This window comes from Engystomops pustulosus, chromosome 2 (assembly GCF_040894005.1).
Source record: "Engystomops pustulosus chromosome 2, aEngPut4.maternal, whole genome shotgun sequence".
Classification (NCBI taxonomy): domain Eukaryota; kingdom Metazoa; phylum Chordata; class Amphibia; order Anura; family Leptodactylidae; genus Engystomops; species Engystomops pustulosus.
This window is the reverse complement of record NC_092412.1, coordinates 178,115,749-178,140,541: the sequence shown is the minus strand read 5'-3', so window position 1 is coordinate 178,140,541 and position 24,793 is coordinate 178,115,749. Positions and strand designations below refer to the sequence as shown.

Sequence of the window (24,793 nt, the reverse complement as noted above, 5' to 3'; positions counted from 1 at the left end):
GTTTCTCCCTGTTTTTATTATATGGTGCTGATTATTATGTGGCTCATATACTGTAAAATAAAGGGGTACAATGAGAAGTACTATGGCCATGAGGCCAGAGTACAAGTGCCAGCTCATATACTCAGCATATGAGCTGGTACTTGTAGTACTCCAGCCTCATGACTATAGTATTTCTCATTTTACATTTCTCATTGTTATATGCAGTATACTGCTGGAGTACTAAAAGTACCAGCTCATATGCTGAGTATTCTGCCAACAGTTCATATACTCAGGCAAAAGCTCATATAGTCAGCATTATTGGTGGGCATTACCTTGGCGGTGGGCAAATGTGAGAGTCTCTCCGCTCTCAGGATGATGCGCCGGCCTCGGTGACGTCATTTTGTCGCGCGAGGTTCAAAGCTTGCACATGTGTTATTGTACACGTCTCCTACATTGTAAGAAGCCGTGACTGCGCATCGCTGCGCATTGCTGGGAAACAAAACACAGGGGGCACCATAGTTTGGGGAACTTTCCCCGCGGCACACCCGACCACACTGGCACACTGGTTGAAAATCGATGCTCTAGATGTTTCCTGACCAGAGGTTTTGTTACTCCCACTGGTCAGGTGGTGGCTACTCCTCCACTGGCATCTCAGCTCACAGTAACAATGTATAACACATGTGATTGGTTGCTGGAATTACATCACACAAAGCAATTAACTCCTGCCTTACCAGGCAGGCTCCACCGCTGCTGTGTTCCCCTGTGTTATGTAGTGACCTGCTGTGGGGTTGATCATACCCTTCACAGGCTGCAAGCTACATGGTGGGACGTATTCGCAACAACCACTCTGCCTTGCATCGGCGAGGGTGTTGCACAACATTTCTTCAATTAGATGTTATTAAAAATTTTTACCTGTGTGAAGATAATTTCTCATAAATGTAGTGATATGGTCCCTTTGAAACAAGACTGTGTCCCTGGATACGGCCACCTCTGCTGTGGGGATTGCACAAAGAAACAAAAACTTTTTGTATACGAAATGTCTGGGAGTTTCTGCATGTCCTACAGCCGTCCTGTGGTAATGAACACTGAATCAAGGTAGTCCGACAGGACTCAATAGCGCAAGTCTGGCCATCACTGCCAAAATGTGAGGTGGTCATATCCGAGGAAGATATCTCGTTTCGAAGGGATAACATTTATGAGAAATTATCTTCACACAGGAACATTTTTTTAATAACATCTAATTGAAGGAATGTTTACATATGGCAAATGAACTAAATAAAATGTGAATGCCCAGATGGACATAAGCCTTTAAATCCCACGCTCAGTCTGATTCAATCGGATCATCCAGCGGCCCGTCCCCTTTTTCTATTGCATGAAAGCCAGAGCCAATGTGCCAAAATATGATAGTGTGCGACACAATCCCCTGCTAAATACCTGCCCCAGCAGCGCAAATCCCGAAAATGTCGGGAAGTCCGACAGAAAAGTTATTCGCAGACCTTTAGTAAATAAGCCCCAATGTGTCTGATTACAGAGTCCCCACCCACACCCTGGATTTTTGCACTGAGCAACCTAAGGAATGAGAGGAGCTAAATAATCAATAAAACTGAGTAAAATTGTAAAGTAAAGAATAAAAATGATCTTTATTGTGTAAACATCCCTAGGGCACTGAGATTTGAGAATTTTCTTTCGTGGAAAAACCCCTTTAATGTATGTAAATATTGTTCTGGGTTGTAAAGTCTTAGGCTACATTCACACTACCGTATGGGGGACGTATATACGGCCGATATACGTCCCCCATAGACGGCAATGGGCGCACGGCGCCCTACGGGATCGGTACGGTGCAGCACACGTGCGGCACCGTAACGCTCCGTACCCCAGAAAAAGATAGGACATGTCCTATCTTTGTCCGTAGTACGGCGCCGTGCGCCATAACTTCCTATGGAGAGGGGCGGGGGTGAGCTGCGCTCACCTCCTCCTCCTCTCCCCGTGCACTGACGTTGCCCGCTACGGTACGGGCAGGCAACGGCAGTGTGAATGTAGCCTTAGTGTAGATAATTACTGGGACATTTTGCACTCCGACGGAAGTTTGCTGGGTTTTAAGATAAAATATTGCATCATCACTCAACAGGAAGTCAGGTTTAGTGAAGGACAGTCGTTTGGGAGATTAGCGGTTGCTGTGCTGGGCAGTTGCAGAGGGCTGTGTGCTGGATGGTGGGGTCTTAGCTGCGCTGATTGCCGGTAAAGTCTTCTAGGCAGAGAGACTATTTGAAAAAAAAGACCTCAAGGACTTGTAAGTACAGCTGGTCACACCTACACAAACCACGTAGTGATACACAAATTACATATCACCGGAGAAGTTGGTGATACACTGACACCTTATCACCGGAGAAGTTGGCCTGCCTTAAGTGGAGAGCTGGAGCAAGGCCTACATCTGTGGTCTAAGGAGAAGACAGCAATAACCTGATCCAGGACTGATCCACAAAAAGATGCTTTCTTAAAGGACCTGTACCAGTGTGAAGGAAACCGTGACATTCCCGACCCTGAGAGGTACGCAAGGTCACTTAGTTATCCTTTTAGACGCGCAGGAAGTGATTTAAAGCTGTCCACACAACCTCCGGATATGGCATTGCAATAAATCACAGCCCTGAATGGCTATAAGTTCCCTTTCACTAGGCCTCAGTAAAACAGAATCTTATCAAACTAATGAAGCTGCCACCATTTCTCGTTTAATATAAGCCCGGTCCGTAACGAGATGATATAGGGTGAGGAACCAACCCGTTAGCATGTATACAGGGCCAGATCATAGGCAGGGCCTCCACCTTCTTGCCCCCCAAGCTGAGCATGTCTGACACTGATTGTGAGCGATGTCCAGTGGCGCTGCTGAAGAGCATAGCTCCCAGACAGGCAGGAAAAGTCAGCTGGCACAGAGCTAGCTCTGCAAACCTGCCCCGAACACTGCTGACAGCCTCTGGATGGAGTGATGTGCCGCACCGCGGCTGCAGAGCATCGCTCCCAGCTAGAGACAGCTCTCAGTGACCACACAAGCCTTCCCCGATCGAGCCCCCTGCCCCTATGATCGGCGGCCATACTCATCAACAACTCCCCCCCCCCCGCTGTATACATGGGTCTGTCTGGCTGGTGTGGCTGTATACATGGGTCTGTGTGGCTGGTGTGCCTGAGTTGTATGTTACATGGGACTGTATGGCTGTATACATGTATACATGGGACTGAGTGTCTGATTGTATGTTACATGTGACTGCATGGCTGTGCGGGCTGAGGTGTATGTTATATGGGACTGCATGGCTGTGCGGGCTAAGGTGTATGTTACATGGGACTGCATGGCTGTGCAGGCTGAGGTGTATTTTACATGGGACTGCATGGCTGTGTGGGCTGAGGTGTATGTAACATGGAGTTGTGTGTCTGGGGCTGAGGTGTACATTACATGGGACTGCATGGCTGTGCCGGCTGAGGTGTATGTTACATGGAACTGTGTGTCTAGGGGGTGAGGGCTGAGGTGTACATTACATGGGACTGCATGGCTGTGCGGGCTGAGTATGTTACATGGTAGTTGGCTGATGCAGGGTGAGGTGTATGTTACCTGGGACTGGGTGTCTGGTAGGGGTGAGAGTAGATATATAGATGTATTACTTGGGGGGGCAAAGCGGCTGTATGTAGCGGTATTACTTGGGGGGCGAGGCGGCTGTATGTAGCGGTATTACTTGGGGGGGCGAGGCGGCTGTATGTAGCGGTATTACTTTGGGGGGCGAGGCGGCTGTATGTAGCGGTATTACTTGGGGGGCGAGGCGGCTGTATGTAGCGGTATTACTTGGGGGGGGCGAGGCGGCTGTGTGTAGCGGTATTACTTGGGGGGCGAGGCGGCTGTGTGTAGCGGTGTTACTGGGGGCGAGGCGGCTGTGTCTAGCGGTGTTACTGGGGGCGAGGCGGCTGTGTCTAGAGGTATTACTTGGGGGGGCAAGGCGGCTGTGTGCAGCGGTATTACTTGGGGGTGAGGCGGCCGTGTCTAGCGGTGTTACTGGGGGCAAGGCGGCTGTGTCTAGTGGTGTTACTGGGGGCGAGGTGGCTGTGTCTAGTGGTGTTACTCGGGGCCAGACGGCTGTGTCTAGCGGTGTTACTGGGGGCGAGGCGGCTGTGTCTAGCGGTGTTACTGGGGGCTAGGCGGCTGTGTCTAGCGATGTTACTGGGGGCGAGGTGGCTGTGTCTAGCGGTGTTACTGGGGGCGAGGTGGCTGTGTCTAGCGGTGTTACTTGGGGCGAGGCGGCTGTGTCCTGCGGTGTTACTGGGGGCGAGGCGGCTGTGTCTAGTGGTGTTACTGGGGGCGAGGCGGCTGTGTCTAGCGGTGTTACTGGGGGCGAGGCGGCTGTGTCTAGCGGTGTTACTGGGGGCCAGGCGGCTGTATCTAGCGATGTGACTGGGGGCGAGGCGACTGTATGTTGCTGTGTTACTGCTGAGAAAGTGGAAAGTGAGCAGGAGGATGTGTATGTATGCTACACTCAGTTGGGGCCTCCACCAGATATACAGTAAACCAAGTACAAAATACAACAGTAGCACAGAAGTTCAGCAAGTTATTTACCTTGTGTGTGGGCCTAATGGGGATATATAGTCTACACTTTAAGATCCTCCCTGCGCTTGGTGATGGTAAGATTTCGCCATCAAGCAGCCTCAGGGCTTTTCTAATTATATCAGGTGCAGACACACCTCTGTCCACCCCAAGGAGGTGTCATGGGTCCCTCCTACCTGGTATTACATCCAGCATCCTGGAGAAATCATAGCTTCTCAAGGGGAAGTCATAGGGTCATGGTTCTGATATCATTGGATCCGGCCGAATCCCTGGATCGAATTGATACCAAACCTGACCCATTTGCTATGGTCCTATCCAGAGATATTTATATCTCTGGACCCAAGGATGTTAGAGCCCCAGGGATTGGACCATTGTGATTTCCTTACGATAAGTAATCCAAAAATGGAGTTGCCCTTGGGCTGAGATGGACCATAACTCCATAACTGTCCCCAATCAACGTACTGGTCTTATGAGTTTTATGTTTTATGTTTGAAAATTGGAGGGGAAATCAGCTCAAGTCTTCAGAGACAATGAGGCTGGTGAAATTCTTTGAAGCTCAGCACCCTACCAAGCCAGATAATACTCTGCTAGCTTCATTAGGCTAATTAAGTGGAGGCTGTGGGTAAGTGGGGAATTTGAGTAGCATAAGGCCCCTTCCCCCTGTCACATTTATCACAACCAGTAACAATGGAGACTAGGGGTATAGTGTTTGTTATAATAATCTGTTCAATATTTCTCTGTAAATCCTTTCTGTCACTTCCTTTTGTTACTGAGAGTTTAAAGTGTGGTTTATCTGTGTGGCATTGTGTACCCGCTGAACCTGTGGGCCCAGCCCTCGACTCTTAGAATTGCATACTTTCAGGGTTCAGGGTCGCAGTTAGTTCAAATTCGGCCCTGGATGTTTGTGTGGGGATAAGATGAAATCTTAATTTGCTTAGAAGAACCGCCGCCTGATCATGTTCCTTAATTCATAACAAGGTTAATTTGTTCATGATCATAATAATAATAATATTAATTATCCTTATTACGGATACAAATACCGCCATGCAATATGCACAAATAACTTTGCAAGTACTGTATCTTTGAACTGTACACTGATAAGTAACCTGTAATTAAAAGGATGACAAATCTTAGTAGGAAGAAACTGAATTATCTCTACATAGCAGTGGAACAGTCTCTATTCTACGTTCAGCAAATATATTGTCATTGCTTACAACCATCAAAGTATTCTGTATCCCTGAATTTGCAAAGAGTAGCAGAGATTTCCTCTTTTAGGTAAAAGTCTGGGTGATATAAATCCAGTCTCAGCTATTGCCAAGAAACCATATATGGTAAGGTATGTCCAGACACGGCTTGCTGCCACTACCAGTACAAGGCAATGCATTCAAAGCATAAAACCTGACCTGAAGGTTGATGGGATGGCATAGCTGCCTTGCAGAGGAAGAGTTTATTGTGCCAAGGATTATTAGTAAAAAAAGGTTAAAAAATGATTACAGCTCTGAAAAAAACAACAGGAATTAACAGTGGCAACCTTGCATTATAAAGCAATAGACATGCTATGAGGCATCTTAGCTACTGTTCAAAGCTAAACATGCCGAGTATGATGTTTACCATTCATCTGCAGAGGGCTCAGCTGATCCGCAGTTATGTTCTCTGTGATTCATAAGGTAGTCAGCACTGTTTGCCATGACTAACTCGGCCATCCACTTTATTTTATAATACACTTAATATCAACCCGTGTTAGCCTGTAACAAAAACATATTCTCTAAAAACTTTAAAAAACATTGCAAAATAATGTCACATATGGTTGCATATGTATAAGTATTGTTCAAAAGCATTGTTAGGGTCTCTTCAATTCAGGATTTATTTTCAGGACAGGAAAACAAAGACTGTCTTATAGACCAGTGAGCAGCCAACATTCCTTTAAAGGGGTATTCCAGGAATCAGCATAATTCATATACAAACGGGTACTCAAAATATAAGCTAATATGTAATTAGTTGTAATGCTGGTGACATAGATTGTAATGAAGAATTAAAATTCTACTGGCCCTTTAATCAGTCTGTTGATTTCCTCTGCGCAGAGCAGACACAGGACAGAAGATGGCCGCTGGTCACATGTTCACGTTGTCCTGCACCTGCCTGGGCAGGTCATGTGATCACCATCAACCCCTTAACGCTCTGCGCCGTAGCTCTATGGCGCAGAGGCATAAGGGGTGTATGAAGAGGGCTCACGGGCTGAGTCCTCTTCTTACAGAGGTGGGGGTTGTTGCATATTGCAGCAAACCCCCACCGCTAATAACCGCGGTCGGTGCTTGCACCGATCGTGGCTATTAACCCTTTCAACGCCGCCGGCAAAGTCGCGCGGCGGTGTTTAAAAGACGGCGGTCTGGCATCTGCAGATTCGTTACAATGAGCCAGTGGCTCATTGTAATGAATGCGCTGCAAAAATGCCATATATTGCAATACAGAAGTATTGCAGTATATGGTAGGAGCGATCTGACTATCTAGGGTTAATGTACCCTAGATGGTCTAAAAAATAGTGAAAAAAAAAAAGAAAAAAAAAAGGTTAAAAAATAAAAAAAATTAATAAATTATTAAAAATTCAAATCACCCCCCTTTCCCTAGAACGGATATAAAACATAATAAACAGTAAAAATCACAAACATATTAGGTATCGCCGCGTCCCAAAATGCCCGATCTATCAAAATATAAAAACGGTTACGGGCGGCGGTGACCTCCGAGGCAGGAAATGGCGCCCAAATGTCCGAAATGCGACTTTTACACCTTTTTACATAACATAAAAAATTAAATAAAAAATTATCAAAATGTCGCACAGACCTCAAAATGGTAGCAATGAAAATGAATGAAAATGTCGCCTCATTTCGCAAAAATGACCCTTCACACATCTCAGTGCGCCAAAGTATGAAAAAGTTATTAGCATCAGAAAATGGCAAAAAAAATTTTTTCTTTTTTGTACACATTCGTTTAATTTTTGAAAATGTATTAAAACACAATAAAACCTATATAAATTTGGTATAACCGCGATCGCACCGAACCAAAGAATAGAGTAGGCGTGTTATTTGGAGCGAAGAGTGAAAGTCGTAAAAACTGAGCCCACAAGAACGTGACGTGCGGTTTTTTTTCAATTTTTTTTCACATTTGGAATTTTTTTTCAGCTTCGCAGTACACGGCATGTTAAAATAAATAACATTACGGGAAAGTAAAATTTGTTACGCACAAAATAAGCCCTCACACAGGCCTGTACACGTAAAAATGAAAAAGTTATGGATTTTTGAAGTTGGAGAGCGAGAAATGAGCCGAAAAACCCTGCGTCCTTAAGGGGTTAAGTTTGCCTGTAGTCAGCTGGTTGCAGTGCATCCAGTAAGGCCAATGTTGTGGTGAGACGTCATCTCAGTGAGGTGATGTGCAGTAATGGCAGTTACACGCCATTACTGTTAGATCATCATAGGAAGCAGAGCATAAGAGGGAGGAGGAGTTACTGAGAACTAAAGGATCTTGGGACTTGTAGTTTCCAGTGGCAGCCATCTTGGTGATAACTCTGTATACTTTAGAGAGGCCATAAATTTAGTAAATTATAAAATCAAACTATTTAAGCTCCATTTTGTGACTAATGACATTGAATTTTATTATATTCATTTATTTATATCATCATGGGTTTTTGTATAAGACGATCATATTCCCAGAATACCCCTTTAATGTGACCCAGGACTCACCTGTAGAAACCCCTCAGAATTTTTACCACCTATTCTTCATTAGCACAGTTCAGCTAACTTTGTGAGAGGAAAAAGAATTAGACGACACATCATACAATGATCTGTTACCTCTAGGCTACATTTACATACTTGAGGTTCTGAGTTACATTTTTATAAAATTGCATAAACCTACTAACTACTTCACAGTGACCTTGTTCTAATGGGTGCCTACGCTATTAGATGCAGCATCACAAGGCACCCACCGCCGCTGCAACACAGCACTATAGGGACCAAGACCCAGTTGCCCCCCAGCATGCCATACTGGCAGGTATAGCCCCCATGGATCCGGGCCCCGGGTCCCCACCAGCACCGCACCACAGAAGCAGCAGACGCCATGTAATATTGCATAATGTGAACAGGTGTTAAATGCATACCATGTGTGAACAGGTCTTGTAGGCTCACCATTCCATGTGGTCTCAGACACTGGCTGAGAGGAAGTAGGCAGCCACAATATGCAGTCTCCTGCTAATTTAAAAGCAACTGGGTCTAATGTGTAATCCTTGATTGTTGATGCTCAATGCATGTGATTTCAATGTGCTTTAAGTAATTACACCCAATGTTAATATTTTGATACAATAAAGCTTTTATTGAACTTAAAAACAGCTGGGTCGAATGGGGTTGAGTGCTAGTACAAGCCAAAAAAACAAAATGATTGAGGGGATAGAATAGAACTAAACCAACATTGGGAGAGAAAAAAGACTTGGGCAGCACATCCACACATCATACAATGATCTATTGCTGCTAGGCAACATTTACAAAATGAACTCAAGGTTCTTAGTTACATTTTGATCAAATTGCATAAGCCCACTGAGCTCTTCATAGTGACCTCATTCTAGTGGGTTCCTACGCTTCAGTTCAACTGTTCAAGCATGCTCTTCTCAAAAACATTAAAAAACATATATTACCTTTGCCTACAGAGCAGTCCACTACTACTAGCAAAAAAGACTCCTAGGAACAGAAAGATGCTGCTATCAATCAAAATTTTGACCAAGTGACCTCTCTCCAAAAAGAGCTGAACTCTGACCTCATTAAGGATCTGGAAAATCATTTCAGAAGGGAGAATTTTCGTATCAAGGGCTTGCTGAAGACTACCCGGTGGTCATGGACCTTGTTCCTCAAATTGGTTTTTTACACTTGGATAAGGCAAAGCCTAACAGGCAAGAAATTATGTGAGGCTTGAGAAAACACTGGCAGTAGATAAAAGGACGATATTTATGTCATTATAAGATATAAATATAAAAATTGTACATATTCAATAAATCCTTGAAGGTGTATAGCAGTAGTGGCGAACCTATGGCACGGGTGCCAGAGGTGGCACTCAGAGCCCTCTATATGGACACCCTTGCCATCACCCCAGGGTAGAGGTTGCCAGAATGGACTCAAGGCCTCTTGCAGTCCCAGGCAGCCCAGGACCCTCGATTGAAGCTACAATGATAATCCAAAATTCTTCTCCTTCTTTCTACTGTATTGGTGTCCTCCGGTGCCTATACAGTTTAAACCTGTGTCAGAGCAGGGAGTAATAAGTTACTGCTTAAATTGTCGCATTGGCACTTTGCGAAAAATATGCTGGTTTTGGTTGTAGTTTGGGCACTCAGTGTCTAAAAGGTTTGCCATCACTGGTGTATAGCTTCCAAAATTGGCACTTTTGCTGAAAGATTCCTCTGTTCTGGTACATCATGGACCAAATGTTTCATGTCATATAAAAGGATTCCATCCAGAAGCTAAATTCCTTGTGATCAGAAATCCCAAAGTGCTCGTCCATTTCACTCATGGTCAAAGTATGGGGCAAAGCCAAACAGCTGTAAGCTGTCTTAAAATGTCTATCATTTACCCCAATCTGGCACAATCCACAGCTGCCTGAACTGTTTCAGTTAGAAGGGTTCAACCCCTGGGAAACACGGGGCATAACGTTGGTGACACAGTTGAAAACTGCAGGTGTGGTTAAGGAGTTTTTAGGCTACCAGATGATCTACAACTCAGGCATGTGTGGCAAACAGGCAACAGGCAGCTATAAAAAACCTGTGTCATCTTCGCCTGCTATTGGGATTCTTGCCGGAAGTGAGTCCTCCACTGGGCTTATATCTACCCTGTATAGTTTTCTACTGGGTGAATATCTAAAGCAGTTCCCCCTACGGATTAAGCAAAAGCGAGAAAATGATGTCGGACCTCTCTCAGAGGACCATTGGGAGGCTATCCTATCCGCAACCACTCAGACCAGTAAAGCTCTGAGGCTCTCACATCTCTATTTGTATATAGAACACCTGAATTACTTTATCGTATTGCAGTGCGCCCCCATGCTGAATGTCCCAGGTGTGGTCTAGAGCCTGCAGATCACATACACATGTTTTGGAGTTGTACATCTCTGGGGCATTTCTGGAGAGAAGTGCTAGACCTCATTTATGCAGTCTTTCAGTTGTGGGTGCCGGCGACCCTATTACACCTTGTCTTAGGCTATGTAGACGTTCGATTGTGGGGGAGGTGTGGGAATGGGTTGGTCAGACTTCTATACAATTATACAATGTGAACATGACTGTTATTTCATAATCCACTGAACCAGGGAGCAGGGGAACTGGGTTTTGTTGTTGGGGGACGGAGGTGGTATAAGGGGATGACCAAATATCAAATTCTTCACTGCAAAAACACAAGGACACTCCATCCCTTATGTGTCTTGTCGTTTGTCCAAACATCAGTTTATATACACATGTCAAGTATTACTCTTCAAGACCAGATGGACCTTATTAAAATTGAGGATCTGGAAAACTATTCCAGAAGGTAGAATTTTTGTATCAGACGGTTTATGGAGACTACCCAGTGGTCACAGTGTTCCTAAAATTGATTCATCACACTTGGTGATTGATAGGTCTTGCAGGACTCTCCAGGCTCCTTGAAGGGATAGACCCCTTGTGATATTGTGGTGAAGCCACCCTTTTATGTGACTAAAGAAAAGGGGATGTGCCAGGGCTACTCTTTCCTCATGGTTTCTGGACAGAAGGTATACATCTTTGCTGACATTGATTCATTGATTCAAAGACTATACAGAGGTCTAGGGCTTTGTAGCACTTACTCAAATGCTACAGAAAGGTCTCTGGTATAAGTGGGCTTCTTTCCTTCTTTCTTTGTTTTTATTACAACAACACCTGTTTGTCACCTTCCAAGAGGGAGAACTTTTGCTGTAAAAATTATGCCTTCTTACTTCAGATTCTCCCTCCCCAGGGGCTGTAGAGAGTAGCAGTGAACCTCTTTCCCCTATCTGGAAAACTGGGCTAGCAGGAAGACTAAACAACTGCCATGAATTTTATAATTTACCTCTAATTTTATCATTGCTTCTAATAGCAATATCCAACGGTTCTACAAATATTTCAAAAAGTAGGGGGAAGAGGGGCCTGTCTAGTACACCTTGATAATGTAAATAATTTAATGTACTTCTTATTACAGGAAAAGCTTCAGTCTTCTGTCTACCACACCAAAAAATTCTGTTTACTACTAATAAAACCATTCAAGCCATTCCATTGTTTCCTTGATTCTCTTGCCTATCTTCTCTCCTCTATGGTTGGATCAAGTGCACCTGGAGGGCATCTAAGCAGTGAGCTGACTTTAACTTTGTGTTACCCCTTATTACCTCGATAACAAACCTTAGGGCCCCCATGTAAAAACTTTATAGAACAAAGAAATTCTATTCCAAAGCCCATAAATTCCATGACTTTGTACAGAAAGGCCCACTCCACCCTCTCAAATGTCTTTGTGGCATTGAATGATGGGATGAAACAAGATCCTATGTCTCACATTTACTAATGATTATAATTGCCTTACTATCGTACATCGTACGCCAGATTCATGGAGCACAGCGCCGAATTTTGACGTAGATTGCTTCATTATTGTAGGCCTGTGTGACCCAACCGGATATTTGCAAATAATCTACACAATTTGTACTAAATATGCCTATTCGGTAAAAAAAACTGTTTAATCTTAATGCACAAGTCTCTCCACTTCCAAATATATTGGCCAGTACTTTGCCGAAAATCTTAAAATCAGTATTTAATAAAGATATTGGGGGTCATTTATTAAGGGCCCGATTCGCGTTTTCCCGACGTGTTACCCGAATATTTCCGTTTTGCGCCGCTTGTACTTAAATTGCCCCGGGATTTTGGCGCACGCGATCGGATTGTGGCGCATCGGCGCTGGCATGCGCGCGACGGAAATCGGGGGGCGTGGCCGAACGAAAACCCGACGTATTCGGAAAAACCGCCGCATTTAAAAACCGAAAATGTGTCGCATAAGGACCGCTTACCTTCACCTGGTCCAGCTCGGTGCATTCCGGCGCGATGAGTTTACTTTCAGCGCAGCAGCGCCACCTGGTGGACGGCGGAAGAACTACCTTATTAAATCCCGGCCGGACCCGAATCCAGAGCGGAGAAGCCGCCGCTGGAACGCGAATGGACCGGGTAAGTAAATTTGCCCCATTGTCTTGTACACAATTAAAATAGCTTCCAGCAATGATCCTGGAAGACATGTAGCCACAAAGGAGTCCTGAAGGGCTTACAGCAACTTAGGAAAAAGATTCTGTGAGAGACTTCCATAGATCTCAAACAGGAGCCTATCCAATTCCGGTGTCAGTTTACATGATATAAATTCTAATGCAGAGGCCAATTTTTCAACTCTAATCAATTCAAGACTCTAACTGAACCATGGTTAACCTTTGTATATTTAATCACCCCAATAACTTGTCTACTGCCAGGAGATCTGCACATCCTTGTGATCTTCCTGAATAACCACAGGCTCCCTGGAAACCGTCCCTCTGATGTGTTCAAAAAACACTTAAAGTTATGTCCTTGTTGAGTTTTAATGATATCTGAGCGGATTTTCCCAGCTCTACCTTTTTCTATAAATTGTTTCTACCCAGAAAAGTACCTGTAGACTCTACAGATTCTTTCTGAAACATGTTGTGTACATTGTAAATATAATCCACTGACAAGTGCTACTTAACCTGTTGCATCTTATAGGCGGAGGAGGTGTAACAGGTTGACACACCTGCCTCAGGAAGCATTCATTAATTCAATTTCTTATATTATCTTAATAGGGGACAGGTTGGATATACTAAGGCAGCAAGGTGACACTCAGTTATGACAGAACATTGGTGGTTAATGAACTCTCCAACTTATGAAAGATTTGGTTTACATCTCAGAGAGAAGCCTTCTCGCTATACTGAAAGCCTCAGAAGCAGTTGGGCAAGTACTATAATCATGAGAAAATGTATCTTTTAGTTTTTGCACTGTGACCCCATAAATGAACTACCTGCGTCTGCTCAATACTTGAGTAATGGTCAACATGATCAACTGATGGGGAAGTTTCACTGTGGGGTGTGTTTGATGCTGCTCTAAAGCTGGAAGTGTTATGAAGAGATTGTGCCTGGATTTAGTATAGCGACACTATGATTGGCATAGTGGTGACAATTTGGATTGTTCTTATAAGCAAGTGATGTGGGGATACAAGGGATGCTGGCCATGTTGCAAGGCACAATCACTGTTTTATGTGTTACTGTAAAGGGAAACACTGTCTTTTCTGTCTAATTGGATTCATGATTTAAGTTATTTGTAAATCGTACTGGGACTCTATTTATCACTGATGGTCACCATAAAATGGAGTATGGTGCCATGAACACTGTATACTATTTCATGATACATGAAGCTGTAGGAATGAGCCCCATAACTTTAAATAAATTGTAGATCTTGTCATCAAAGTTAACAGCACTGTCCTTGGTCCAGTACAGGCAGTCCCCGGGTTATGTACAAGATAGGGTTCATAGGTTTGTTCTTAAGTTGAATTTGTATGTAAGTCGAAACTATATATTTTATAATTGTAGCACCAGATAAAAATGTTTTTTTGCCCCAGTGACAATTGGAGTTTCAACATTTTTTGCTGTAATGGGAACAAGGATTATCAATAAAGCACCTTACAGCTGAGCATTGCAGCCAGGGACTAAAGTAAAGCTTCCAGAGAGCTTCACCAGAAGTCACAGTGGGCAGAGAGGTCCGTCTTTAACAAGGGGTCATCTGTAAGTCGGGTGTCCTTAAGTAGGGGACCGCCTGTATCCTCCAGTGTCGTCACTTTTGATTCACTGTTTCAATAGATACTAAAAGGTGCTGAAATTATGTAGAGAATAGAGAATATGTTAGTAGCATTGTAAAGGGCCTCACTCTCAATAAGTCATAGGCACACCTATGTTATACTGTGGTGCACGCTATAATTACAGGGTGGGGGAGGCATAGCAGCTTGGGCTGGAATATCATCACTGCTTCCATTATAATATCTATTATTAATTTTAATTATGACGCATTGTTCATTGTTCCTGGCGCTATGTTTAACCCCTTGACGACCTGGCCCTTTTTTGTTTGTTTTTTTCATTTCCATATTTCACTCCCCACCTTTAAAAAATCTATAACTTTATTATTTTTATACATAAAGAGCTCTGTGACAAAACTCTGTGTTTTCTGTGTAACAAATTGCACTTCATAGTGATGATATTTATTATTCCATTCCATGTACTGGGAAGCGAGAAAAAAATTCCAAATTATATTTTGAAAGATCAGGCATTTTCGACTTACCGGCTATGGAGAGGGCTCAGCTTGTGAGCACTCTCCGTGTACCCGCACCCGACACACGCCGTACTATTACGGCACGCGTCAAGAAGGGGTTAAAGTAGCAGAATCTTGCTACTGCATTTCAATTTGTAAACTAATATACAATGCACAGTATTAGTATTGATTAGTATTGCTTTTTGGTCTTCTTTACACTGATCTGCAATATTTTAAGACCCAATGAGAACAATGGACTCCATAAGTGGTAATGCTACACAGTGTACATCCTGTGCCATGTATGCTTTCCTTGAACAGCCGTTCGAGGGGGAATACTGCTGTGTGGGATGTGTGAAAATTGCTCATCTGGAAGCCCAGATTCTGGATCTGAATGAGCAAGTTTCAAGGCTGCGGGCAATTGACAATATGGAGCAAAGTTTGCTGCTCTTAGAGCACAAACTCTCTGGGGAAGATGGGTGTGGGGAGGGAAGTATGTAGGTGCAGAATAAGGGGGCAGCTAGTTGGGTAACATGTAGAAGGCGGGGTAGAGGGAAGAGTTGCAGGGAGTCTAGTCCTGATCTGTTGCACCCCAATAAGTTTCCCAGGCTGGCGGATGAGGGGGATATCAGCTCAATGCTGCAGCAAGACATGACCTCTGGCAACCAGGGGACTGTCTGCTCCAGTAAGAAGGGTAATGGGAGCACAGCCAAGGTCAGACAGGTGCTGGTAGTGGGAGATTCGATTATTTGGGGAACAGACAGGGCAATCTGTCACACAGAACAGTGTGTTGTTTGCCGGATGCTCGGGTTCGGCATGTTGCGGATCCGATTGACAGATTACTGGGAGGGAGAGCTTTGGGTTCATAGAGAACTAGGCTGACTTTTCTGTCGGCTAGAGGCTCTACAGTTGGGATGGGCTGCACCTCAATGGGGAGGGTGCAACTGTTTTGGGGGAAAAAATGGTTAGAAGGATGGAGGAGTGTTTAGACTAGAGACATGGGGAGAGAGCAACTATACTTGTGCAGGGAAAAAGACAGCGTAGATAGAAATATGGGAAGAGTCATAGTCCATGGGGGAGGGAGAGGGGCTGGAATGAGATTGGGGAATAAGAACAAAAGGAATAGGGACAGGGAAAACCATATAAAGTGTATGTACATAAATGCCAGATACCTCACAAACAAAATGGAGGTACTGGAACTCTTAATGTTGGAGCGAAAATATGATATAGTGGGTATCAGTGAGACATGGCTGGACAGTAGCTATGAATGGGCTGTTACTATAGATGGTTATATTCTTTTTAGAAATGATTGTATAAATAAAAACGGGGAGGGGTTTGTTTATATGTGAATTCTTGCCTCAAGCCTGTCCTGCGAGATGAAATCGGGGACGAAAATGAAAATGTGGAGACCCTATGGGTGGAGATAAGGGGAGGGAAAAAGAATAATAAAATATTACTAGGGGTTTGTTATAAGGCTCCAAATATAATGGAGACAGCAGAGGAAATGCTGATAAGTGAAATGGATGCGGCTTCAAAGCATGGTGAAGTACTTATCATGGTGTTTACCCAGATATTGACTGGGAGGCCGAAACCTGCAGGTCCTTCAAGGATGGCAGGTAGCAGGTTTTTATCAACAACAAAAGATAAGTGCCTGTCGCAACTACAGGTTAGGGGTAACCTGGGGGGTAATAGTGATCATAATATCATTGATTTTGTATTACACTTTACTAAGAGCGTTAGTGGAGGGGCAACCAACACTCTAACCCCCCTCCCCCCCCCCAAAAAAAATGGGAGAAACACATACCATATGGGAAAGAGGAACAAGAAAAAGCCAATGTGACTAACTAGTTTTGTAAGGAGAAAGATAAGGCGTTTAAGGTGCTAAAACGTGAAGGTAGCTATGAGGCATTACAGGATTATAGAGATAAAAATAAATCCTGTAAAAAGCAGATAAAGGCCACAAAAAATAGAGACTGAGAGAAATATTGCCAGGGAGAGCAAAAATAATCCCAAATTTTTTTCAAGTATATAAATGATAAGAAACTAAAAACAGAGAGTGTGGCCCTCTGAGGAATAACATGAGGGTCATGGTGGAAGGAGATGCGGAAAGGGCCAATCTACTGAATGTCACCTTTTCGACTGTCTTTACCTAGGAAAATCCCCTGGTGGAAGACACAACGAGGAATAACGTAAATATCAACAGTTTAACCCAGGAAGACGTATGGCACCGCCTCACAACCACTAAGATAGATAAATCACCGGGGCCAGATGGCATACACCCCCAGGTTCTGCATGAACTATGTACCGTGATAGGCAAACCGTTATTTTTAAACTTCTTTATTGTACAACACAATAAAATCAAGTCAAAACATCAGACTTTCAATCAAATCATACTTACAGTGTTATATGATGTTACATACACTTCGATGTCTGAGGTTCAAGATAACAATAAATCATAATAAACAACAGGTATACACCACTAACCAGTTGAGTTGCTTTATTCTGCGTTATCTGGGTGTTCTTTGTATCCGAGTGAAGATATCTCATTTATGTTTGGGTGCGTCTTGGTTCCGATCCTTTCAAATTGGTTAGGTACGATTGGAGTTACACATGTTTACAGTGCCTGTGTCCTGCCCCCCCCCCCACCCCCACACCATACGGTTGGGCTCTAAATCTTGGCTACATTTTACAAATCTCTCATGGCCATTCTGAGTCTAGGCGGCGAGTAGTTGGTTCTAGGCGTGTCACACCAGTCCCCCCAGATGTGGTTAAACTTGTCTGGTTTTTGCCTGTGTTTGTATATTATTTTCTCATACGGAAGGATTTGGTTCACCTGTAGTTTCCACATACTCAGGGTAGGGGTATTAGGGGAGTACCACCTCAGTGCTATGCATTTCCGGGCCATAAACAATGTTTCTTGTAAGAATATTATTTGGTAATGAGTCCAATCTACATCAGGAATTAGGCCCAATAAGCATATCTCAGGGGTATGTGATAGTGGTACTGGCAAGATGGTTGTTAGGAAATCTGTTACTTCCTTCCAAAATTTTTGGATTGGAGCACAGCTCCAGCTCATGTGCCAGAAGTCTGCATTGAGGTCTCCACACCTGGGGCACGCTGTGGTTGGTATTCGGCCCATATGCCTCAATCGCACCGGCGTCAGGTATGCTTGATGCGTGAAGTACAGTTGGATAAGTCTATTGTTTATTGAGGGGGAGACTTTGAGGTGTGATGAGAGAATGTCTGAGATTGATTCATCCTCTAACGAGGGAATACGTGATTTCCATTTATTTATGGCAGTAACTGGAGATTTAAGAGTCTTTTCCCGAATTAGGTGGGTGTAGAGTGCTGAAACCAACCCTCTGGGTCCCTGTGTCCTAAAGATTCCAATTAATGGATAGGAGGATATGGGTGGGCGGGGTGTCGGGAACTGAGCGTCCAATGCGTGTCTGAGCTGCAGATACTTGTAGAAGAAGCTTCTGTCTAACTCGTGTTTAGTTTGTAATTCTTGGTAGGAGCAAAGGATGTTTGTTGTATAGATATCTCCTAGTGTTGCTATGCCTTTCTGTTCCCAGTGTACCTGACCTTCCAGTGCATGCAGTTGGGAGAGTGTAGGGTTATGCCATAGTGGAGTCTCAGCTATTATGTCTGAAAAGCCTGCTATTTGCTTGGCTGCCTCCCAGACCTGTCTAGCTATCCTATGCAGGGGTAGTAAAGACATGTTTAAGTCCCGGGGTGGTTCAAGAACCGGCCATAGGGATTTGAGGCTCAAGTGGTGTTGCAGGTGGTGTTCTGAGTTAGGCAGGGTCTGTCCTCCCATCCAGCTGTTTAAGTACCTGAGCTGTCCCGCTAGGTAGTAATTATAGAAGTCGGGGAGTGCCATCCCGGCTTCGTCTTTTGGTCGCTGCAGCGTTTGGAGGCTAAGTTTGGCTCTAGAGGTGGCCCAGATAAAAACCCCTGTTAGTGAGTGCAATTCTTTAAAGAATTTTTTGGGTAGTGGAACCGCCGCATGTTGTATAATATAGAGGCACTTTGGGAGAATTATAAGTTTGACCAAATTAATTCTTCCCGCTACTGAGAGTGGGAGTGTTTTCCAAACCTTGTATTTCTCCTTTACATAGGAGAGTAGTGGACCTGTAATGTGATTACGTGTGTCCTGATATGTTTTGGTGATCATTATACCTAAGTACTTAAATTCTGTCACCACTGCCAGCCCCTCCACCATTGCCGGACCATCCCAGTTCTGAGTGCCTAGTGGCATGAACACTGATTTTGTCCAATTCACCTGTAATCCTGAATAAGTGCCAAAGTCATTGATGAGTGTAATGGCGTGTGGTAGGGATGTGGTGAAGTTGGATATGAACAGGATCATGTCGTCGGCGTACAGGCCCACCCTATCCTCCCTTTGTCCCAATACGATTCCTGTATATATGGGGTCCTGGCGGAGTTGTGCCGCCAACACCTCAATGGTAAGGGCAAATAAAAGTGGGGACAGTGGACATCCCTGGCGTGTGCCTCGGTGGAGAGTGAAAGTAGGGGATAGTTCTCCATTGACCAGTAGTCTGCTATTGGGATTTGAGTACAGTATACCTATCCATTTACAGAATCGGGGCCCGAAACCGAGTTTCACCAGACATCGGCTGAGAAAGGGCCATTCGACGGAGTCGAATGCCTTTGCTGTGTCTAGGGATGCCAGTGCCCAGTCCCTTCCCCTCGTCTGTCCGATTTGGGCAATAACCTGAACTCTCCTGATATTGTCCGAGGTAGACTTCCCCGGCATGAATCCACATTGGTCTGGATGGATTAAAGTTAAGATAACCTGGTTGAGTCGGGAAGCTAGTATCCTGGTAAGGACCTTATAATCAGTATTTAGTAACGCTAACGGCCTGTAGGATCCACAGTCCAGCGGGTCCTTACCCGGTTTTAAAATCAGGATAATTGTAGCTTCAGTCAGCGATCTCGGGAGTTCTCCCTCCGCAAATGTAGCTTCATACATCTCCAGTAATTTGGGAAGGAGCAGGTCTTTGTATTTGTTGTATATTTCTTTGGGAAGTCCATCTGGGCCAGGCGATTTATTGTTACTTAATTGATCTATTGCTTCTTCCACCTCCTCTAATGTTATTGGTCTTTCAAACAGGTCAGCGTGTTCGGGGGTCAAAGTCGGTAGCGTTATCCTGTCTAGGTACTGCTCTATGTCCTCATCTGTCCGTACCAGGGATGAGCTATATAAATGTTCGTAAAATTCTGTGAACCTGACTAGGATATCTGAGTGTGTCTGCAACACTTCCCCATTTGATGCGCGTATACGCAGAATAGGGGGTGACATTGAATGTTGTCTAGCTATATGGGCAAGTAATTTGGCTGATTGGTTGCCAAGTTCAAAAGCGGTCTGTTTATAAAAAAACATTTTATTGTCTGCCTTCTCTTTTATTGTGTGGAGGTATAGTCTACCTGTCTGCAGCCAGGCTTCCCTGTTAGGTTCGGATGGGTTCTCTATATATCGCTGCTCTAAGCTACGATATAGCTCCGCTAGCTCAGTTTCCTGGCGTCTCGACTCTTTTTTAACGTGAGAAATGGCTGACTGAATGCATGTGCGTATATACGCTTTCATGGCGTCCCATTGGGTTCTGCGGTCCTGCTCTATTAAGTGGGCTTGGAAAAAGGCGGCCAATTGTTCAGGAGTTCTATCCTGGGAACTTATTAATCCTAACCAGAAGGGATGTATTGCTTGTCTGTACATGATGGATGTCGTTCTTGTGCCCAGCGTACAAGTTATTGGTGAGTGGTCCGAAGTTCCCCTAGGGAGATACTGTACATTTTGTACGTGTGGGATCAAAGTGTTAGAGCCCACTATATAATCAATGCGTGAGAGTGAATTATGGGTTGCACTGTAGCAGGAGAATACTCTTGCCTGGGGGTTCCGGTATCTCCATAAGTCAGTCCAGCCTAGTTCTGCTAGCAGGGCAGACAGTGGCGTGGGTCTGTGGTCCGGCAATGCAGCCTGTGTGTTCTGAAATCTATCTAGGTTTGGGTGTAACAGAGCATTAAAGTCTCCCATGCATAGGTTCAGGGCATGAGGGTATGTTGTGGCAAATACTGCAGCTTGGCGCAGTACCGTTAGAGACGCGGGTGGAGGGTTATATATTCCCAAAATGTTATACGCTACTCCATCAATGTGAGCATGAACAAATGCAAATCTGCCCTCAGTGTCCACCAATTGGGCCTTATCCTCCCATCGTAGGGACCTATGTATTAGGATCGAAACCCCTCTAGAAGCTGAGCCATGGCATGAATGCAGTCCCCACTGCACCCAAGGTTTGTGTAAAGTGTGCGATTTGGATGGGATCAAGTGCGTTTCCTGAAGGCATATTATGTGTGGGTTTTGCCTAGTAATCTGGGAAAACACCATAATCCGCTTCCTAGGGGTGCCCAGTCCTCTCACATTCCATGAAAAAAGGCGTATTTCAGACATAGTGCGAGTGGGTGTTATGAGGGTGGGTCCCAGGCTTGTCGGCTAGCGCCCCAATCCTGGAATGTGTAAATACTAATATTCTCTCTTCCTCTGCATCCTTCAACTGGTTTTTAAGTTGGCATATACGACAAACTTTAAACCCAAACATACTATAACTTACATTATAAACAACTATTCGGGTCGCCTCTCCGTCATTCCGGCCTAACCATGGTCGTGAAGGTCGTGAGGCGCTCCCGACAAATTTGGCTAGAAAACAGGGATACTCTTGCCATGTCTGGTGGATCATAGGCAAAGAGTATATGCGTTATTCCTAGGAACCCTAACACTTAGACATTTGTCCCCAGGCAATTGCAGATCATTGTATAACCTTCCGAGTCTTAAATCTCACTAGGGGTCTACAACTGTTTACATATATAGACACAGTTATCATTACAGTAGTTAGTAGCCCGTTGTAAACGAATGACAGCATAATTAACAAAAACACTCTAATGATTTTGCTACCCATTCTTTAAACACAGTCCCCGTGCTCACGTGCTCCTCCTAGATGCTGAATTGAGGATTGCTTCTCCCGGGGATTCAGATCAGCGCTGTCTCGGCGACGCGTTTCTGCGTAGGTCCAGCCATTCACTGGCCTCCGCTGGAGAGGTGAAGAAGATAGCTTTGTCACCGTCTAGGACTCTCAGACGAGCTGGATAGGCCATGGAGTAAGGCACATTTTTTTCTCGAAGCCTACGTTTCACATCTGTGAAGGTTGCTCGTCGTTTCTGGAGTTCCAGGGAGAAATCTGGGAAAATTGAGATCTTCGCATTATCCACACAGATGTTTGGGTGTTTGCGGGCTTGTTGGAGGATCATGTCCCGGTCTTTGCAGTTTAGCATTCTTGCCAGAAGTGGACGCGGGGCTGCTCCTGGTGGGGGCGCTCTAGCCGGCACCCTGTGTGCTCTTTCCACCACGAAGGCCGGCGAGAATTTTGCAGCGGGGAACAGTTCCTGTAGCCATTTTTCAAGAAATTCTTCCGGGCTTCTGCCCTCTGTTTTCTCTGGCATGCCAATTATTCTGATATTGTTTCTGCGGAGTCGATTTTCCAAGTCGTCCGCCTTTTGTTTTAATGAATCAGACTCTGTCTTGAGAGAGGTGAGGGATCTCGGGACATTGGCTGTGCAGTCCTCTACCTGCGATATTCTTTCCTCCGTGGTTTTAACACGGTCTCTGAGGTTTTGCAAATCGTGGCGAAGCAGGCCCACATCCACTCTCACTTCATCAAGTTTGCCAGTGAGAGAACTTTTGCAGGAGTCAATTGCTGCAAGCACTTGTAGGGTTACTTGTTTCAGAGTAGGTTCTTCTGCATCATCCTCTGCTTCTATTTGCGATGTTGACGCAGTCGCATTAGGTTTAGCTCTGGTATGCACCGTGCGTTGCGGTTGTGGAGTACGTGCAGGTTCTGCAGAATCTCCCCTTGCAAATTCCCTGAGCTTGTCAATGGCACTTGCTTTAGGGGGGCTCATGTTGCCTGAAGATAGTTGACAGTATTGGTATATCAGAAGGATTCACACACTGTAGCAGAGGCAATAATTCTTTAGCCAGCTATCACTCAATATGTACTCTTGTCAGTAATAGTCCACTGTGCAGATAGCAATGCAAGATTAAATGATAGTGTAACTCACAGTTGGTTGTGAATGTCTCTGAAGCCTTTGCTGAGCGTTTGCACCAGAGAGGTTCCACTGGCCTTAGGGTGCTGGTATCTTTTATAATCAGGCCTCTCAGGCCAGGCTGTTCTTTGCCCCCAAAATGGCGCTGCTGTGTTGGCGCGTCGCCTTTCCTCCCTCTCAACAGCAGAATGCCGACTGTCTCGGCTACTTTCGACCTCCGTGCAGCGGAGCGGCAGTGTGTGTGGGCAGGTGCCGGTGTGCCACTGCTCTCGCTGCCCGCGCTCCCTCCGGTCAGAGAGGAACAGGATCAGCGCTCGTTTCGGCAAGATGGCGCCGGCCACGTGTGGAGGCGCGCTCCTCGTGCTGGTCTGTAAGGTGGCTCCCGCGCCTATCTCCCGGACTTCAACCGCCGCGGCCGGGCTGCAGGGTCCCTCGCCACTCTATCCACCTTGTCGGCGTCCGGGGTCTTTCCCAGCGTGCTCCGACCCGCGCGGTAGCTCGCGGTCGTCAGGTCTCCGCTACTCGCGATCTTTGCGGTGCCGGAGTCGCTCCCGGTGTCTCCAGCAGCTGCGGTAAGTGGGGTCTTTGTTTACTGCCGGTGTTGGCCTGGGGAATTCAGGATTTATCCTGCGGATTCTAGGGGTTCCCGCGGAGCTCCGCTAAACACGTCTGGCCATCTTGGCTGCTAGCCACGCCCCCCCAAACCGTTATTTTTAATATTTGAAGATTCACTGAGGAGTGGGCAGAGAAATGGTTGATGAGGTTTAATGTAGATAAATGTAAAGTTATGCACTTCGGGCATGGAAACAAAAAGTATAATTATGTTCTAAACAGTCAATTACTTGGTAAAACTGGAACTGAAAAGGACCTGGGGGTATTGGTGGATGGTAAACTTAATTTTAGTTACCAGAGCCAGACGGCCGCTGCTAAAGCAAATACAATTATGGGATGTATCGAGAGAAGAATTGATTCTCATGATAAAGACATAGTTTTGCCCTTATACAAATCCCTGGTCAGACCACACATGGAATATTGTGTACAGTTTTGGGCACCAGTGTATAAAAAGGAGATAGTAGAGCTGGAACGGGTGCAGAGGAGAGCAACCAGGATTATTAGGGGAATGGGGGGACTAGAATACATGAACAGACAGTACAAGGATCTCTCCAAAGATCTTTTTATACCTAGGCCTGTGACCAGGACATTTTCTACGCCTAGAGGAGAGGCGATGCTACCATCAACATAGACAAAGGTTCTTTACTGTGAGACTATGGAACTCTCTGCCCCAGGAGGTAGTTATGGTGGACTCTATGTGCATGTTCAAGAGAGGCCTGGATGCCTTTCTGGAGAGAAAAAATATCACGGGTTATGGGGATAAAACATTTATTTAATTCTTAAAGGACTTGATGGACTTGCGTCTTTTTCCGGCCTTATATACTATGATACTATGAAAATTCATCAGATACATTCAATTGCAAGTTTTGTATAAAAAAAACTTTACCTGTTGCACTATTATGCCTTTAAAGGACATCTGTCAGCTAAGTAAAATGAACTAGCTGCACTTACTAATGAAAGAATCTCCCTAGACCTCTTCCAGTTATGGCACTGTTAAGATACTAGCTTCATCAGAACATACCAGAAAGCTGTGCCGTACTGTGGCATATAGCGTTCTGATTGACGGACCGTGTATTCATGAGGGGGTCATCCTGGCTTTTCCATGCTTGATTTGGATGATAAATGTACTGTAAGGTGTTAAAGGGGTTTGCCCATGAAAT

At 44.9% G+C, this 24,793-nt stretch overlaps 2 protein-coding genes across 3 annotated transcripts in view; one reads left to right on the top strand and one right to left on the bottom strand.

Annotated features, from left to right (window-relative positions):
* Nucleotides 1-24,793, bottom strand: part of LAMB3 (laminin subunit beta 3) — a 203,521-nt gene that overhangs the window by 148,635 nt on the left and 30,093 nt on the right. The gene's annotated exons all lie outside the window — the stretch shown is intronic.
* The window catches only part of PPP1R12B (protein phosphatase 1 regulatory subunit 12B), a 43,160-nt gene continuing 31,781 nt past the window's right edge, over nucleotides 13,415-24,793 (top strand). For both annotated transcript variants that reach the window (XM_072137421.1, XM_072137419.1), the window contains exon 1: nucleotides 13,415-13,556. In XM_072137421.1, the coding sequence (XP_071993522.1) occupies nucleotides 13,489-13,556 (68 nt within the window). In that variant the 5' untranslated portion in view covers nucleotides 13,415-13,488. The remainder of the gene's footprint in view (nucleotides 13,557-24,793) is intronic.